Genomic DNA, 18,503 nt, shown 5'->3' with positions numbered 1-18,503 from the left:
ACTTCGCCTGCAGGGGTTTTGTAGTGATCTGCAGGAACTCTGCATTCACCTGGTAATAAAACATACATAAATATAGTAAACTAGAAGTTTAAATACAGACTGCTGAATCAACACACTGAAAGTTGCTAAACATTTGAACCATCAGTGAAGTTTGTCAAGACCTAAACTGTTTTTAGCTGAGTTTAGGAATATATCGCCACCTGTTGCTTTGGCATGTTCCTAGCAGCGTTTTCCTTCATTTTTGCGTTTACCTGTGGACGGGATTATTTTTTAAAACGAAAATGGAAAATCTCCATTTTCAAAAATACCTGTGTAAGTGTGGACGTAGCCGAAATCTTTTATAATAAGAAATAGGTTTGAACGTCATGGGAGTGCGCATTGTGCTGCCTGCAGTTACTCTTCCGGCCACATGGTTCGCTTTTGGTAGCACCCTCAGTAAACTATGTAGTGCTTTTAAAGACATCTCAAAACGATACTTTCTACTAGAAAATGGCATATAATAATAAACACAGAATACCATATTTTTAGATTATAAAAAGAAAACAGTAAGAAAGAAGTTAGCTATAGGACATCGTCTTTCATTGAGCACAATGGCTAGCTGCTAATAAGCTAGCACATGCTCCGACTTAAAAGTTGGCAGCTACACAATTTCTCCTCTAAAACAAGGCACTTTTGAAAAGACCTGGCTATATTGTCAAAAAAAAAATAGTATTCAAGCAGAGAAGAGAATGGTAGCACCACCAAAAGTTCAAAAAGCAACTGTTACAAGCTTCTATGATAAATAGCATTGCCATAGATTTAGCTGATAAAGAAATACACAATTGGATATATGAAAAAATAATATGTTACCTTACCTGAAGGTGTAGTTTTATCCAAAAAGTACAGAGAGGCGAAGAGCAGCTGCATTCATTTAGGTGATCCTGAAAGAGCGCAAAATTTTCAAAGAAGGCGGACCGTTGTGTAACTCAATAACTTTGTGTTCTTGTGACAAAGACTGCTTTGAGAGAAAATAATTTAGGTTCACCACACGAATAATAATTGCAGTAACGCTGGAGTGCTACATTTGCGTTGAATGAGATTAAAAATAATGTTTAAGCTTAAAGAGGGGCTTGAATTTATTTCTTTGAGTTTACAAATACTTAAGTGCAAAAATGTACTCCTCCTACCCCCAGTGCCCCAACAAACTCATTCATTTTGTGTTCAGAATCAGCCTCTGCTGGTTTTGAATAATTTTAGGTTTATACAAAGAAAATCAAATTAATTTGGTATTTTTTAATTGCATTTGTGAAGAACTAACATAATTTGCATGTGTTCTTTGAAAGGAGGACCTGAATCTGTTTTTTGAGTGTATGATATGGGGCGCCGTTTGTAAAGTGAAACATGCTAAAATTAACGGCAACACTTTTCCACATTTAGCTCAAAACAAGTCATTTTTTACAACATTTAGTAAAATATTTGTAACTTTTCATATTTAAAACAGAATTTTAAATGTTAAATCTAAATGTTAAATATTCAATCTAAATGTTAAATCTAAATATTATATTTAAATCTAAATGTTAAATGTTAAATCTAAATATTATATTTAAATCTAAATCTAAATGTTAAATCTAAATGCTAAATGTTAAATGTTAAATCTAAATGTTTAGGCTAACATGCAAATTTATTGCACGGATCAGCGGAAATACCAAAATAAAAGCATTCCGAAAACCTCCGATGCAAAAGTGTGCCGGTAGTGGTCAGACACGTTCTCACTCCCAAAGCGTAATAATTTTCGCTAGGTGACAAATTGTCAACATTTTATGCTTTCGGGTACCCAACAAGTTCCTAAATTAGGCATCGGAAAAAGGAGAGCACGTGAGAACCATTTGGACTCAATCTACGCATGTTCTTTCATTTTCTAAAAATCGCTTTGGAAAACACTATTTTACATCATTTAACTGCTAGTAAAGGTTAGGAATAAGGTTATAGTTAGGGATAAGGTTAGGTTTAGGGCTGCAACACATGGCTGGAATTAGGGCAGGGCGATATATCGAGTTTTTTTAAAAATATCGATATATTTTCATGCGAGATATAAGATGTGACAATATCGTTTATATCGATATAGTCTATGTTACGTTATAATTATACTTGTGGAGCCGCAGGTTTGCCTCTCTTTCGTTCACTTTTGTCTCTACGCTGCGTTACTCGGCCTCGCCTCTCCTTCACTGAACACAACTGCCCCTCCGCCATAGCTTCATCTGCAGGCAATGACAAGATGAAAGCGGAAAATCTCCGTTAGCGAGTTACCGCGGATCGCCCCGTGCGTGGGGCTGGACGGCGTCAACGTGTTAGCGAGCTAACCGCGCTAACCGGGCTGCACGGCCTAAAATCCTTTCATTTTCTCAAAACTCGACAGTGCGCCCTATGTATGGATTCTGGTTGTGCTTACTGACCGCGAACCGATTTTATGTGGTACACAGCGCTCAGCAATCTGTCAAAAAATGTTTTAATATGACTTTGCTAAGCTACGGAGCTGCACCGCTTGATGGATTGCCGGATGATTACGGCTACCGAGGAGGAGCCTCGCGGAGTGATACGTACTGTGCTTCAACGTAATATTACCATACTGTGTGTGTATAAGGACCACAAATGGCACCTGTTCAGAGACGTGGTGCAGCTGTGAAATCTTGTAAATGACCTCATTAATATTTGGTAAAGTGTTTTGTAAACTTATGAGTGGCTATTATATTGTTGGAGTGAATGCTTTTATTTTGAAAGTCACAGAGCGACAAGGTGCCGTAAATCAAGTGGCGTAAACCATATGGCAGAAGCGCGAGTTTTAATGCACAGAGAGAAGGTGTGCTCTATGGTTAATGGACGGGAATGGGAAAAAGAACGGCTATTAAGGTGCAACACTGAGTCGAAAGCAGTTTCTTAGCACCTGGTTGATGAGGGAACAAGGTTTGTAACAAAGTTTGTCCTGTAGATATGTATTTTGTTGTTTTACGGAGCATATAGCTGCTGACCGCTACTAAGCATAAAGGCTAAGTTTTCACCCACTATAGGGCGCTAACGTACCTCGTCATGTTTAGGCAGCGATGCAACGATTTCCCTGTTATATGCAATAATTTACAAGTTTTAGTGTTATTTGTTATGTAAGGTAAGGAGAATTAATTTGTGATTAATGAATAAGTCAAAAGGTTAAAGGTAACACACTGTTTGATTTACTAATAGTCTTTTATTCTGTATGTTGTAGCTCTTACGGTGTGTTCACATACACGGCTGTTTAATAAAAGGATTGTGAACCATCAGTTTGAGAGACCATCTTTTCAACCGGGGATGCTACAAATCTGTCTCTTTGTTATTATGCTCAGCGTCTGTTAGTTTACATTTTGACTGCACAATTGTGAGCTTTTTGTTATGCACAAAAAGAACATAGTTTTCTTTTATTTATGGACCATGATTATTTAATAAATGCTGATAATTTATTTTTGAGTAATTTTTTCATGTACATCTAAGCTGTATGTAAATAAAAGTGCCCGTGTGACATCTGGGACACAGTGTGACTAAGAACTCTCTTTTTGTTCTTAACTTATGGCTTTAAAAAAAAAAATATTGAGATATATATCTTATATCGCCATCCAGCTAAAAAATATCGAGATATGAATTTTGGGTCATATCGCCCAGCCCTAACTCAAAGACAAGTATCTTTGACAGTGTATATATAGATGTATTATATATAAGAGACAAATATTGTTCGTTTAATATGTTGGCATTACTAAATTTAGCTCAATGCTTACATATATGTATAAAAAGAAAATGTACAAGCTGTGATAACTGTGTCTGATAGAATGAAGAGTAGACTGATATATTAAATAATCCTTTATTGGGTGAGAAAATCAGACCATGTCATAACTGCATTAAGTCATACAGAATAGATATCAGAGCCTTAAACAGGCTGACTTCTGCTAAATGGGTCAAACTGGGAAGAAAGTATACAAACACATAACATCCTTATGTAACACTATAGATCAACTTACCTCTGAATATATAAAGCATATAAACAATTACAGCAATATGATGCAACAAACACAGCAGTGCAACTAATCCAAAATACTCAAAGCTTCATAGAACTGAAACAAACATTTATTTTTAGCTCCATTCTGCTGCTGATACATACTTTAGGTTTCTGAATATTACACTTGTTGCTGCCTTTCATAGTGTGTAACTTGAAGGCCCTGAGTACTTTCTCCCACACTGAAAACATTGGAATGATAAAATGATTTGAACATTACCTAATAAGACTGATTCAGGACAGACAATTAGTTATTTTAAACTTTTCTAGCAGTCCTTCACAAACAGGGAACAGTCTGTCTATTCTCTCCATCTGTCAGCTGCTGCTGGCTCTTCCTCCTCTTCCTCACACACTGCTGAGTTTGTCCTGGTGGATCATCAGGGGTGCAAAGCCTCACAGATGATGTGCAGCAGTGGGTCCCTCAGTCTGTCCTCACTCTGGACACTTGCAGTTGTCACACATGGAAATCAAATGTGTGATAAGCTGCAAGTGTAACTTATAAATAGGGCTGGGCGATATGGCCTAAATTATTGCGATATAATTTGAAGCATGTGCGGTAACGATATATATCGCGATATATTCTTTTCTTCTGTATAACGTATTTTCCACACTATAAGGCACACTTAAAATCCTTTAATTTTCTCAATTGAAGCTGGAGGATAAACGCCAACTTTTTTTCCACTCGATAAATGTTAACGTGAGGTTAACATTTATCGAGTGGAAAAAAAGTTGGTTTGGATTCCTGTGGTCAGGGACAAATGCAATCGCATAGCAGGATGCTGTACACGGGCTAAACTTCAGTCAGGAGAACAACTGAGATTATTCATCCACAATACAAGGTTAGTTATTAATATACTGCAAAAATATGGGAATAGAACAGCTGCGAGAGAATTCAACATTAATGAATTAATGTTACGGAAGTGGAGGAAGCGCAATGTTTGGCTTTCCCCATATTTCAAAAGTGCTTCATCTCTGTGCTATGACTGTCACCCGGCAGATGATAATGGTTGTAGTCGCTGCGATGCTTTGTACCTCAGGCTCACCAGAGACAATCGTATCTAGACAATTGTAATTTCAGTGACTGAATTATTGCCGGTCATTCGTACATTTACTTTATTATATAAAATGTAGAATATATATATACTGGAAGTGCTGGGTATACAAGTCTGGCCTAAGTCTTCGGTCAGAAAGACTGCAGCAGTCCAGGAGTTTAGTTCACCGTCTTTAATGAAGCTTCACAGAAGATATGCACTTATAATTGTGGCAGGTGCAGTATCGGTGACTATAAGCATGGTTGTCTGGAAACAGAAACAGGTAATACTATAATTAGCAGGGTCAAAGATAACTAAGCAACAATCAGAACACATCATTTACTCAGACACAGCAATATTTTACAATGTCCACAAGGGGTCGCCATAAGACCAGAAGTTGGCTAAATAGCACATATCTTCCCAGTTGCTAGTACTAAGGCAAGCATGTGGCAAGCTAACAACAGCTAAACTAAACAATAAACAACAGAAAAATCCTTTAACCGCGGGATATAATCATTGGGGGAGATTCTGGCCACTGGTATTAACTTAGTGCTAGTTAATTAAATAATTAAATAAACCTACTAACGTGGTAGCAGTGTACTGAGGCATAACTTTAGCTTAAACATACACAAACAACTATAACTATTATCATACCAGTTAACCTGTCAAAGGTAATAACACTTACAGTCTCATTAACGCACACGGAATCACACAAACTGCGATGCAACTGTATGGAAGAAATATAGTATCATCAGAATTCAAGTATTTTTAGACATTGAATTTATTTCTTCCATACAACTGCCATGCTCTGCTGCTGCTTTTCGTCCCTCACTCTCCCTCTGCGTGATGCGCACATGATCACTGGTGCGCTCATTTGGGTGCGCTTGGTTCTTGCCTCTAGACATCCTGAGGCCGAGTCAGCAGGGAATTTGCACATAAAAGATATAAATTAAATCTTTTTGAAACTTATAGAATCTAATCTTTTGGTTTCTTTTTTTTCATAGCATTTTATCAAACTGTTGTCTGCTACAGAGTTAAAAGTATTGTACTAGTAGTAATATAGCATCCACCATCTCCTGCTTGCATATTGCAACAGTCACCTGAAGGGGCTGAAAATTGTAAAGACCCTACAGAACAATCAGTAAATGTGAGTAAATCTGTGATTCTGCGAGTAACACACTGGGTTCAGTTTGGAGGTTGAACTCTCACTCACCAGGATTGACAGCTGTCTGTGCCACAGTTAAACTCATGCAGTGCTAATTTAAAAACTCTCAAATATTTTGGACAATTTATATTTGTCTATCACAAAAAAATACACGTCTTCATTGAAGTAAACACACAGAGCAATTAATATATATTTTTAAATATAATTTTCTTTATTTTAATTATCAAATTACAAATAAAAAAACCCAACCCACCTCACGAGCCCTGGTCAACCCCTCACTTGAATTTTTGATTTTCAGTTTAAAGCAATTAAATTCAATCCAAAAATTCAATCCCAACAATCAAGTGATTCCCTGTGAGCAACGGTGGACAGGGAAAACTCCCTTTTAACAGGAAGAAACCTGTGACAGAACCAGGCTCAGTGTGGGGCAGTCTTCTGTCATGACTGGTTGGGAGGTGAGGGCAAAATAAAACTGAACATAAATGAGAGCACAGTATAGTTATTATGTCATAATTAACCAGTCAAGGTGGACAGGCAAACTGCACCGAAAATACCGCCCGTTATGGCAAGACCTAGACCTATACCTAGACCTAGGTTATTTGCGAGGTTGGCAAGAGCACTCTGTGGTACTTTCTCTCGTCTAACAATCGCATTCTGTTCCTTTAGTACACTCAAATCCCATTCAATGTTGCCGATCCTGGCATTAATCATTCTATTTTGCTCTATGAGCAACTCTAAACGCCGAGCTATTCTCTCCATTGACTCACTTTGGAACTGCTGCAGGGACAAGTGTCAAAAGAAAAAGAATGTTCCCTGAATTATTTAAATGTAAAGGTATTACCTTTGTCAAAGACTGCTGCTTTGCAAAAACAACTGGCTGTTACTGAAGACGCATCAAGGTAAACTGTGTTAAAGCACCTCTATTTATAGACTCATGTGGCAGAGATGATGACGTCAACCGTCACGGGAGACTGTGACGTGCGGTCGACCGTCACGTCACAGTCTCCCGTTTGAGAAGATCAAAGGATCAAAGAATAGCTCCGTGTCATTCCGCGCATGCTCAGATCATGTGTATTGAAACGAACGGGATATTTATTTACTCATTTTAAATACCTTGCTATATAACAAAGGCGACTGCGCACTCAAAGGACGAGGAGAGTTCAAAATAGGGCTGTTCGATATAACGACACATATGGATGACGATATGAAAAAGTCTATCGCTTCATATTACGGCAATATTTTTTCATGGTTTTTATGGCTGTATCCCAATTCAGGGTCTGCAGCCTTAAAGTACGCAGCTTCAATGGTCCTCAAGGGCCGCGTACTCAAAGACCGCTAAGGCCGGAAGTGCGAGGCTTGTGAAATGGGACGGTCTAGCCTCCGTCGCGCTGCCCAGGTTGCCTAGCAACCATGATAGCTGGAAACGTGTGGTTGACAGAAATTAAGGAGAACATATTTTGCTCATTTGTTTGTTTCTACATGAGCTTTGTGTGATTTAATAAGTATCTGAGGCTGAGACCACAGGACTGTAAAACATGATTGTTGCATTCTTGCATATTTCTGAAAACATCTTAGTGGTGTGGCAGCCATGGGTTGAGCCAGCCCTGCAAACCCTGTGGATGGACGATGCAGTGGACAGTGGGAGGAAGCATCCTAAAGCTCTCTTTGCAGACCAGCCTGTGCGATTCTCCACTCGCCGACCAGAAAAGACAAACGGCGGGTCTCAGTTGCAGCACCTCATCCATTACAACCAATGTATGCAGAAGAACATCTCTGAATGTACAACACTTTGAATCTTCAAGCAGATGGGCGACAGCAGGAGAAGACCACACCAGAGCCACTCCTGTCAGCAAAAAACAGAAACTGAGGTTACTGAACTGGACATGTGTGTGCTTAATAAACTGGCAAATTACAGCAGGATTTTCCTATCCTCGGTCAGAAGGCACAGGTGACTTATATGATGAAAGAGAGGGTCCACAGCAATGAGAATTAGGGTTCCTTTAATCCAAACATCTCCAGAAGTGAATTCGTGTGAGTATATGTATATGTGTGTGTGTGGTTCTGTAAAATAACAGAAATTACAATTAGCAAACAATTAAAGTCAACCAAGCTGGTCTAAATAATACAGAAAGGGTTGAACAGAAATGACTAAACACCACCCCCTGGTGGACACAAATGTGCTGCTGCACAGGGATAGACTCCATCTTTACTTTGGGCAGCTCAGTTCACAAGGGTAGCGCCATTTTGGTCAAATCAGCGTGAATATACAGTGTCTCGTGGCTACACAAACCGCTGGAAAACTCTATAAAGGCATCACACAATGTACATAGGCAAGTGTATGATAAGTTACAACCATAGAACAAACAAATACAAGGCACTTACTTATCATTCACGCACACGCACGACACATGTTCAGCACAACAGCCCAGCTCCACCAGCGCTATCACGGTGAACCAGTAGTGATGTGCGGATCGATCCTGAAATATCGATTCCTCCGATACCAATCATTTATGTTCTAGAATCGATTCTCACATTAAAATATCGATATTTTAGTAATTTAGAGTAAATTTGTAGTTTATCATTAACAGGAACACAGTGGAAAGAAACTATAACATTCGGATTGCCTACATTCAAAGGAACTACTTCCTCTTCCGCCTTTCATAGTCATGTGCGAAATACAACTGTATAAATGTCTCGCAGCCCCTTGGCGTGCGCACTCACAACAATGGCTGAGCGTAATTGTGCGGATGTATTTTACCTCCACAAACAGCTGAGCCGTGGTTTGCAATAAATGTGGCAAAAAAAGTGAGGTGTTGTGGCCATACTTGCCAACCTTGAGACCTCAGAATTAGGGAGACATTCAAAAGGGCTGTTTGGGCGGATAAATATATTTTACAGGGTTTATTTATCGGATAAAATACGTTAAATGTCACCGTTATTATTGGCCGGCCCGGAAACAGCGGGGGTGTCCAAATTCAGAGGCTGCTTCCACCTGAGGACCGGCCTTCGCGGTCTAAAGAAAGCCGGGTAGTACGTCACGAGCTCCCTCGGTGGAGTGAAACTCTGCCGTCTGCTCCTTGCTGTCTAAAATATAACCGGACACTGACGTAAACTCTTCTGTTTAATCAGTTTTCTGTTTGACGTTTATTCAGCTGTGTGAAAACCCCGGAGGAACCCTCCCGAGGGAATAATAAAGTTTAATTTAATCTAATCTAATAACTTTAATCTCAGCCAAACCGATTTACTCACGAACAAATAAAACACTGAAAAAGCCAAACAAGAACATTTTTAAGTTATCAAAGTGACTTGTACATCATGTTTAACCCGAGTGGTGAAAGACCGCGGGGGTTTGAAGACGATGTGTCGGTCGGCTCAGATATTTGAAGTTTACACAGCTACATTCTCACCTGAAAATATGTTAAAAGTTTTTTTGCGACCCAGAAAGAGAAATAAGAGTGATATTAAAACTAAGTCGCTGCCGTCATTGTTGGAAACTGGAATTGGCTGGGCCGCGCTATGAATTCTGCGATATGGTTTTTCAACTTTGTTGTCCGGGTGGAAAATCTGGAGAAAGGTGGGATTCTCCCGGAAAAATCGGGAGGGTTGGCATGTATGGTTGTGGCAACATCACTAACCTTGTCAAACACCTCAGAGTAAATCATATCACAAAATATGACGAGCGTATGTTGAGGCGAACTGAAGAGGAGGAGAGGGACAGGTGCTGCTAGGGTGAGAGTCTCTCACGGAGTCCTTTAGTCCTCCAGGCAGGCAAGGTGTTCAAATAGCACACAACTTTAGTTTTTTTATTTCTATATGATGAACTCTGCATTATTAAGTGATAAGAAGAAGGTATTCTGATGTCCTGTAATCATTATGACGCTATAATTTGAGATACAATAAATAAAATCCGTTTTGTACAAAGTATCGGTATCGGATCAGTATCGTCGATACCACCCTGAATATTACTTGGTATCGGATCGGAAAGGAAATCAGTGGTATCGCACATCACTATGAACCAGCGCAAACACAAACAAAGGATGGGAGGAATGTACCATCTTAGCAGTGGTTAGAGGGGGTCCGTGGAACAGTCTATATACACAAATCACAGGGGTTTTCTACAGTTACAATTTGCTCACCAGAATTGGACAGTAGAAGAATGGAAAACATTGACTGCTCTGATGAGTCTTGATTTCTGCTGTGACATCCCAACTATGTTTTATTGTCATAAGCACAGTAAAGAAACATATTCTCCTGTAATATAAAATTCTTCCTTTGCTGTCCACAATAGATGCCAAACAGAAATAAATTCACATGTAAAATAGATAATAATGGGCAGCATGGTGGTTAGCACTCAGGCCGGGGTCTTTCTGGAGTTTGCATGTTCTCCCCGTGTTTGTGCGGTTTCCCTCCGGGTACTCTGCTTCCTCCCACCATCCAAAAGACATGCAGTTGGTGGGGATAGGTTAATTGATTAATCCAAATTGCCCATAGATGTGAATGTGAGTGTGAATGGTTGTCCCTGTCTGTTAGCCCTGTGACAGACTGGCGAGTGGCGACCTGTCCAGGGTGTACCCTGCCTCTCGCCCTGACAGCTGGGATAAGCTCCAGCGCCCCCCGCAACCCTGAAAAGGACAAACGGAAGCGAATGGATGGATGGAATAGATAATAATTTAAAGACAATAAAAAATCTCATAACTATAAATCAGCATGTATGAAATGCAGTAGGTTATGAACTCCTGTCAAGTGTTTGAGTCTAATGGCAGCAGGGAAGAAAGAGTTCTTCAGTCTGGAGATCCTCCATTTCACACTTCTGTACCTCCGGTCTGAGGTTGAAAGTGTGAGCAGTACGTGTTGGGGGTGGATAGCCTCCAAGAGGATGGATGCGGGTATCCAGTGGACTCTCTGACAGTAGGCAGCTTTCACCACTCTCAGGTGTTTGCAGTAAAAAAAATTTGCAAAAAATAGCCTGAAAGCTTAGTTCCAGCTGACCTTGTATCAACCATTCAGGTTGGTGCTGGTGGTGATATTTTCTTTAGTACCAACAGAGCATGCTTAAACACCCCAGCTTACCATCCATCCATCCATCCATCCATCTTGTTCCGCTTATCTGGGTCCTGGTCATGGGGGCAGCCTACGCAGAGAAGCCTAGCCCCTCCCTCTCCCCGCCCACTTCCTCCAGCTTGTCCAGGTGAACACCAAGGCTTACCACAGCTTACCAGAGAATTTTTAAATGATAGAATTGGCCAACTTATAATATTCAGGAGCTGGAATGGGCTCCAGCCCAATTGCGACCCTGATAAGGATGTGCAGAAGAGAATGGATGGATGGCTAATATTCAGGCTTTACCCAGGCCAGATCCGTACTTACTCTTTTATGTTAGGCTAACTCTCTCCCAGCTCTGTCACATTTACTGTGCTGGAATAGGAGAGTATCAATCCTCCCTGGTAACACAAACAGATTTTAATGTACCGTATGTTTGATTAATTGCTTGATTAATCACGCAGTCATGTCTAAATATACTCATTATCTCAGCTCTCATTTACTTGTACAGACTGTTTTACAAGAGCATGTAACGTGGGACAGATGTGGGGGCCCAGAGGCTGCAGCATGTGGCTTTTTCACATTCCTGTCACTGACCATGGCTGTAAACTCACACAGGTTAAGAACAGCAGCAAATCTTCAGTTTGGCAGTTGCAGGACAGTTTTCCAGGGAAATGATAGGCTGGAGTCTGAGTGGAACACTTTCTTTACTGCTTCAGTGCCAAGTTAACTGAAGTAATTGTTCTGACTGTCAAGGAGGGTGAGACTGTTTTCAAACAGAGTAACTGGGGGGAAATACGAGCAGCAAAGACACCCTGCCTTCACTCCTCCCTACCTTCAGCTGTAGCTCCCACGCAGAGACACAAGCAGAGGGAGAAGGTTCCTACATTAAAACAAGCTGCCCATTTCCCTTTTCCACATCTGTTTCTCATGCTGATGGCAGGATATAACCTGTAAAACAACAATGCTCAGTAATAGACACACTGAGGGGGAAGGTAATGGCTCTGAATCAGCAGATTCAGCTACTTGCCAGAGTTTTATCAACAAATGTGACCTCCTCTTTTAAAGGGTATGCTGTCATGGGAATGTAACAAGAGAAAGTAGGAGTGACTGATGGAGGTGGAGAAAGAGCAGTTGGACAGGAAGTGTAGAGAAAAAAAAGTAGTTTAAAAAATGAAAGGAAGATGCAGAAATACTTCGTAGATGAGCAGAGAAGACGATTAGAAAAGGAAAGAATTTGTGGAAAAATAAGAACATATGAAGGCGTGTCTGCTGGCGGACCGAATTCAGCTCCTTCAGCTCCTGGTGGAAATAATCACAGTCAGAAAAGACTGAGATGATGTGGACAGCAGCTGTCCTCCTGCTGCTTTTGCCTTCGCTTCTTTCCTACGCAGTATGTACCGCACTGCATGCTATGAATGTTTTTAACTTGTCATCTGTCTTATTGATCAATATCACTCCTCCATCAGGAGATACAGCAGGAAGCTATAAATTATGACTTGTGAGGGAGCTCATTTAAAGGTGTTAAAGTGCTTCAAGAAATGCCCATATAATCACAGAGATTTAGAGGTTAGCCACAAATTCTTGTTTTTTTAAATTAGTTATATCATCTTTAAAATGATCATGTTATGAGTTTGTGTTTTAAATGAAAGAAAATAAGTATTTTTTAACAAAATATACAGGTAAAAGTATCTGTTATGCATATATATCCACATATTGTAAGTAGATTTTTTAATTTATTTTGCTGATGCAATAATGTGTAAGCAGCACGTTTCCAAAACGTTTTCTTAGGTGGAGTTTAACTCCTTATTAGAGCTGAGCAATCTTTCCAAGTAGGTTCAGTCACGTGAAACCTACTTGGTTTCAAAGGACTGTGCACAATTTCCATCCAAAATGTGCTGTAGTGGAACGATAAAGTGAAATACCTCAAAAGCCATATTTTACTGTCGGTTACAAATCTTTTTTCGGTTTATTGGAGTTACTCTCAGCCAAGTGCGATATTTGACCTACAGCACTGCTGATCCCACGATGAAAGTCTTTTTTTCCTTGTGGTGGTGGAGAAGTTAAAACACAACAGCTAATCAGGTTAAAACACTAACAGAGTGTCTACTTCCTGACTCAGGGGACTTGAGTCAGGAAGTAGACTACAAACTACATTTTCTGTAGTACATTTGAAATAAGAAACCATGTGATATATAAAAGGCAGAAAACAAACACAACGCTGACATTATTCAGTCTCTAATGAGCCACAGGAGTCATACTTTCCAGGCTAGTTACACATAAGTGCTGACTTATAGATTGAACTCTCTCATTGTCCTTTTCTCCTGATTTCCAGGACAAAGAGAACAGAGGTAATATAAACCAATCGGAATTAGACAATCGAGATTTCGCTGATGTTCCTGTCAAAGATCAGAGACCTCTTGGTGAAGTCAAAGGTCAGGACTCATGCACCATCCCGTGTGACATCACTGTCAAACTCCTGCGAGATGAGAAACAATCCATTTGTGGTAAAGCCTTTTCTGATTTGTTGTGCTGTTGTTAGCCCCATTACCTTCATGTGTTGTTCAGTGTGTGTACTTTTGTGTGTGTGTGTGTGTGTGTGTGTGTTCAGGTCAGCTGCAGCAGTCTTTGCTTGCGTTTGGACGCAGCAACAGAAAACTGATGAGGGATGTGATGGAGGCGCAACAGAGAGCTCTGGACATCCTAAGCAGTCAGGTTAAACATCTGTTAAACATCTGTTAAGTGTTTGTGATCGTCAGACTGGCTGAATGTATTTACAGTGATGTCATATTTCCAGGTCACAGAGTTGATGACCAAAGTGCAAACGCTCAGCTTGGAAGTTCAGAGAAGCAACACTGAGATGTACTCCATGAAACCTGTACAATCTCATGGTAACACACACACAAACACATACGATTGTGATTATAGAGCTTGAAAGACATAAACGCTAACTAGTAACACCCAGTGACATGGTGAATTATGAAAAGTACTGTACCTTTGGTGATTTAAGTTGTGAATCATTATTTAAGAAGCTACTGAAGTTCCTTCCCCTTCCTGTTTTTCTTCTAATAGGCTACCCCTTACAAACATAAGGTTTAAACAGTAGGTTCAATCCAGAGATCACCATATTAATGACATCCCCTGTTTAAACATCATATAGAGCCAAGAGCTGAGTTTAATGTGATCTATGTTTATAACAGCATATAAATAAAAGATAATGTGGATATAAACACTATGGCCTCCCTTTGAGGATATCTTTAAACCTGGTGCATAATTTTGTCCATTATTTAAAAATGAAATCACCAGTATATCAGTTTTAGAAAAAGGTTTAAATAGAATCAACAGAACAGCATTTTTTCAACATCTGAGGTTCGTAAAAGTTTTTTTTTTCTGACCCACAAAGCCACACCAGAAGGTATTTAAACCTTTAGTACATCAGAAATCTTCAAAATCTGCAAATTTGGAGGTACATATTTTCCACTAGATGCTGAACTGCACCACTAACTTGTACAGTCTATCATAACTCAATAGTTTGTGCCTCATTTGAGTAACTAAACAGCTCTGACGGAGAAAAACAGAGAGAAAAACAGCTCTGACAAATATATAATGATTGTGCGGCGAAGGCAGAGAATAAATTGATGCCATTTATATTAAGCTCAGTGACTAATTATTACATGAAGTGCACAGTCCTTCAAGTCATTAGTGGCTATAAATCAAAAAAGTTGCTTCACCATAAATTTGATTAAATTACTCTCCTGGTGACCAAACAGAGTGTTTGTTGCATTGATTAGGACGAGACTGCAGCGACATCAAGGACAACCTCGTGTCAGTCGTCCCCAAGATCCCCAGTGGCATTTACATAGTCCACCCAGAGAACACTGACTCTTCATTTGAGGTACATGTATATAATTCATTCATTCACTCCTTCAGTGATTTATTCACTCTGTGGCCGACACTCAAAGCAAAGCTTGTCCTGCAGGTTTTCTGTGAGATGGACTATATGGGAGGCGGATGGACGGTGATGCAGAGGAGGAGTGACGGTTTAACTGACTTCAAAAGATCCTGGGATGGCTATGTCAATGGCTTTGGACACCTTGCAGGTTGTACATTATCAAAGAGATCCTCTTTGAGGTTGAACTGTTAAAAATAACATTAGATGGTGGTAAGCTAGATGCTCAAAATATACTTTATAGTATCAGCTAAAGAATGTTTTGGGAACCACTGACCAACATAATGTTCACTATCTGCTGGACCTGAGGTTGTGTGATTCGTAGGTTTCCATTGTGAGTGAATTCATTTGCCACAACAACCATAATTATCCATCACTTTAAGGCTTACTACAGTCTAAAGGTGTGCGTTACAGAGTATTTTACTTTTGGAATCGACTTTCTTGTTGATCCAGTCTAAAGCAGCCATTGGAGGAACTGCAGTCTAGGAGGAACTTTCATTTTTTATCAATGGTTTTTGCTTGAGCAGCACATAAAGTTGTGCTAGCATAACAACTAGCACAGAGGAAACGTTAGCAAAGCATGAAGAGGATAAGTTTTAATAGGCTGCTGCTGTATATATAGGACTATCGGTGTATGGATGGCAGGCTAGCATTTTGATTCTGTTCCCAGTATTTATACTAAGGTTAGCTAGCCATCACCTAGTGAGGTATCATAGCATTTCCTCAAAGTTGTCACACCGTCTCATTTTTATCAGTCTACACATATTGAGAACTATACCTTTCACTTCACCACTAAATCTCTCGTCTTGTGTTTAGGAGAACACTGGTTGGGCTTGAGGAAGGTGTTTCACATAGTAAACCAGAAGGATACTCGATTCCAGCTTCACATTGCTCTAGTCTCCCATGACGATGTCACCTCTTATGCATCGTATGATGACTTCCGCCTTGACAGTGAAACGCAGTTCTTCAGCATACACCTGGGCAGATATGCAGGTAGTGCAGGTATGGCTTAATAAGTTAAACTTCACAAAACAAATGTTATTTTTTTAAAATTGCTAAAGTGCAAATTAAAACACCGGCGACTGGTCCACTTGGTTATTTTGTGTCTCCTGCATGTCTGCATGGATTTCTGCGTGCTCTGGTGCAGGTGATGCGTTTCGAGGCTACAACCAGGAACAGAACCAGGACACGGCACCGTTCAGTGCCTCAGATGTCGACAATGATGGCTGCAACCCTTTCTGCTCCATTGGCAATTGCACGGTGGAGAGCTGCAGCATTCACCACAACCACACGGGGTGGTGGTTCAATCAGTGCGGTCTGGCAAATCTCAACGGCTCTCCCGAAGACACAGAGCGAAACCAGGGGCAGAGGACGCACATCGTGTGGGACACCTGGAGACACAACGGAGTCCCCTACACCATCAAATCTGTCACCATGAAGATCAGGAGGATTGCAACCAATAATTGAGAGATGATGGGAAGAAATGGATCATTTCAATGCATGACTAAAAGCTTCATTAAAACAGAATATAGTTCTTCTGGATTACTATTTTCACTGTGACCAACATAAAATAAAATAAAATCAGCCAATTACTTATGGTGTTCTTCTTCTTTTACACTAATTGCAAACTCTGCTGCATTCCTGTCAGTTTCAACTGATCTTGGTTCAGCTAACATACACACCAAGGTAAGGGAGGAGAACTTAAACTGATCCAGTCCAGTAGGTGGTGCTGTGAATCTCAGCAAAGTGTACCGATTGAGACCTACATCACATGCAGTTTATTAGTATTGACCAGATTATTTCTGTCACTATTGCAGCAGAAATAATCCGCAACCATGAAATCCAAGCCTGATTAGTAAAAAAGAAAAACCCTGCAAAGGTCTGATCAAACAGAAACTAAATGCGACCTCCCCAAATAAATACGTTAGCAAGCCAGAGGACCTCTGTTGCTTCAGACACCCAGAGTACCCTCCCTGCTCCACAATCAAATCACTGGATTAGAGAGAAAAGGTTACCGAGGCTACAGCTGAAAACTGGGGCTTCTTCTTCCCCGAGGTCACATTCACACTGACGTGTGAAACTGAATCAGCCCCCTGATTCATCTCAGTATAACCACCGTGTTGAAACAGTCTGCAGAAACCTCGTGGTTTCACCCCTTCAGGTGCATCACATGATAGTCATTGATTAAAAGCAATCAAGTTTGGTAATCCTGTAAGACAGTAACGACCAACAGTAGCTCATACCTGTCTCAAGGTCGTGGTGTTAAAGACTTCTTGTTTCAGTAAATCTTTTACCAAATGATGATTCAATCAGGAAAGTTTCATGCGCATCAGAACTTTTGAGCGCTCCAAGAATCAGACGCTGTTATTATCGTCTCTCCGGATGAGCACTAGACACTTTGCAGCTGTAATGAAAACCGCAGCCTCTTGAGCACGCTGGCAGGACCTCAGACTGTTTAGTTTCGCCAGAAAATCACAGAAACTGGTGTATTCTAATCTCGCAGGTGTCCAACAAACCAGCGGTGATACTGATTTCTTATTATTCACACATTAGAGAAAGAAAACACCAGAGGTGGGACCAAGTCATTGTTTTGCAAGTCTCAAGTAAGTCTCAAGTCTTTATCCTCAAGTCTCAAGTCAAGTCTCAAGTAATGTCAGGCAAGTCAGAGTCGAGTCTCAAGTCACTGGTGTAAAAGTCCGAGTCAAGTCACAAGTCTGAAACTTTGAATTTCAAGTCCTTTCGAGTCTTTAAAAAAAAAAAAAGAAAAAAGAATGTTGCAGTTATGCTAAATGTAAATATTAGACCATGTAATTTTAAAAGCTGTGTTTTTCTCAACACATGACAAAATAGTGAACTTAGAAAATATACACAAATTGTGAAATTGCACCTCTTTAAAATGCAGCTCAATTAAACCTAGCTCCAAGAATAATTTTCACCGACAGTTCTGAGATAAGCTGCATGTTATTCTTGGATGCGGTTGTAGGACCGGCTTTAAAATCGCATGACAAAAATATCATACATATTAAAAAAAACTGCATCACCAACGTAGCCTGGACAACATTTGCTAGTTAGATGAAGTCAGCTATCTCATTGTAGCACATTTATATGCATATTTATAATTATATGGTTCTTGGAGTGAGTGCACACACTCATGAAGTTTAGTAACTTCAGGTCACTGCAACAAGCCCAGGTACAGTTTACGACGGATGGGTGCAGGACCTTGAAATGCACCGTGTAGAACGAAAGACCATCGTACGTATCATA

General features: G+C 40.1%; 1 protein-coding gene and 3 long non-coding RNA genes across 6 annotated transcripts in view; 1 reads left to right on the top strand and 3 right to left on the bottom strand.

The window, feature by feature from the left end:
- Positions 1–1,346, bottom strand: part of LOC145431566 (uncharacterized) — a 1,784-nt gene extending 438 nt beyond the window's left edge. Inside the window, exons 1-2 of one of the 2 annotated variants that reach the window (XR_013911911.1) lie at positions 309–1,346; positions 1–49 (exon numbers count right to left, since the gene is read on the bottom strand). The exon at positions 1–49 is cut by the window's left edge and continues 107 nt beyond it. This is a non-coding gene — a long non-coding RNA (uncharacterized LOC145431566). The remainder of the gene's footprint in view (positions 50–308) is intronic. The other variant, XR_013911910.1, reaches the window with a different exon arrangement.
- Positions 1,347–5,263: 3,917 nt separating this feature from the next.
- On the bottom strand, positions 5,264–5,967 carry LOC113030753 (uncharacterized). Its single transcript, XR_003273645.2, has 2 exons — positions 5,771–5,967; positions 5,264–5,352 (listed from the first exon to the last, which is right to left on the bottom strand). It is a non-coding gene; the product is annotated as an uncharacterized LOC113030753 (long non-coding RNA).
- Positions 5,968–7,714: 1,747 nt separating this feature from the next.
- LOC145431565 (uncharacterized) lies at positions 7,715–8,772 on the bottom strand. Its single transcript, XR_013911909.1, has 2 exons — positions 8,633–8,772; positions 7,715–8,093 (listed from the first exon to the last, which is right to left on the bottom strand). It is a non-coding gene; the product is annotated as an uncharacterized LOC145431565 (long non-coding RNA).
- A 3,551-nt stretch (positions 8,773–12,323) lies between these two features.
- Positions 12,324–16,831, top strand: angptl5 (angiopoietin-like 5). 2 transcript variants are annotated; one of them, XM_026182204.2, is made up of 8 exons: positions 12,324–12,683; positions 13,626–13,797; positions 13,902–14,005; positions 14,088–14,181; positions 15,082–15,185; positions 15,270–15,390; positions 16,056–16,241; positions 16,387–16,831. In XM_026182204.2, the coding sequence occupies exons 1-8, from the start codon at positions 12,627–12,629 to the stop codon at positions 16,704–16,706; spliced, it is 1,158 nt and encodes a 385-aa protein (XP_026037989.1). In that variant the 5' UTR covers positions 12,324–12,626; the 3' UTR covers positions 16,707–16,831. The 2 variants fall into 2 exon arrangements, with proteins under 2 accessions (XP_026037989.1, XP_026037990.1); XM_026182205.2 differs by having other exon boundaries at positions 12,440–12,683; positions 16,056–16,232.
- Positions 16,832–18,503: the final 1,672 nt, after the last annotated feature.

Source organism: Astatotilapia calliptera, chromosome 10, assembly GCF_964374335.1.
Source record: "Astatotilapia calliptera chromosome 10, fAstCal68.1, whole genome shotgun sequence".
Classification (NCBI taxonomy): domain Eukaryota; kingdom Metazoa; phylum Chordata; class Actinopteri; order Cichliformes; family Cichlidae; genus Astatotilapia; species Astatotilapia calliptera.
Note: the sequence above shows the minus strand (reverse complement) of the source record. Positions and strands in the feature narration are given on the sequence as shown.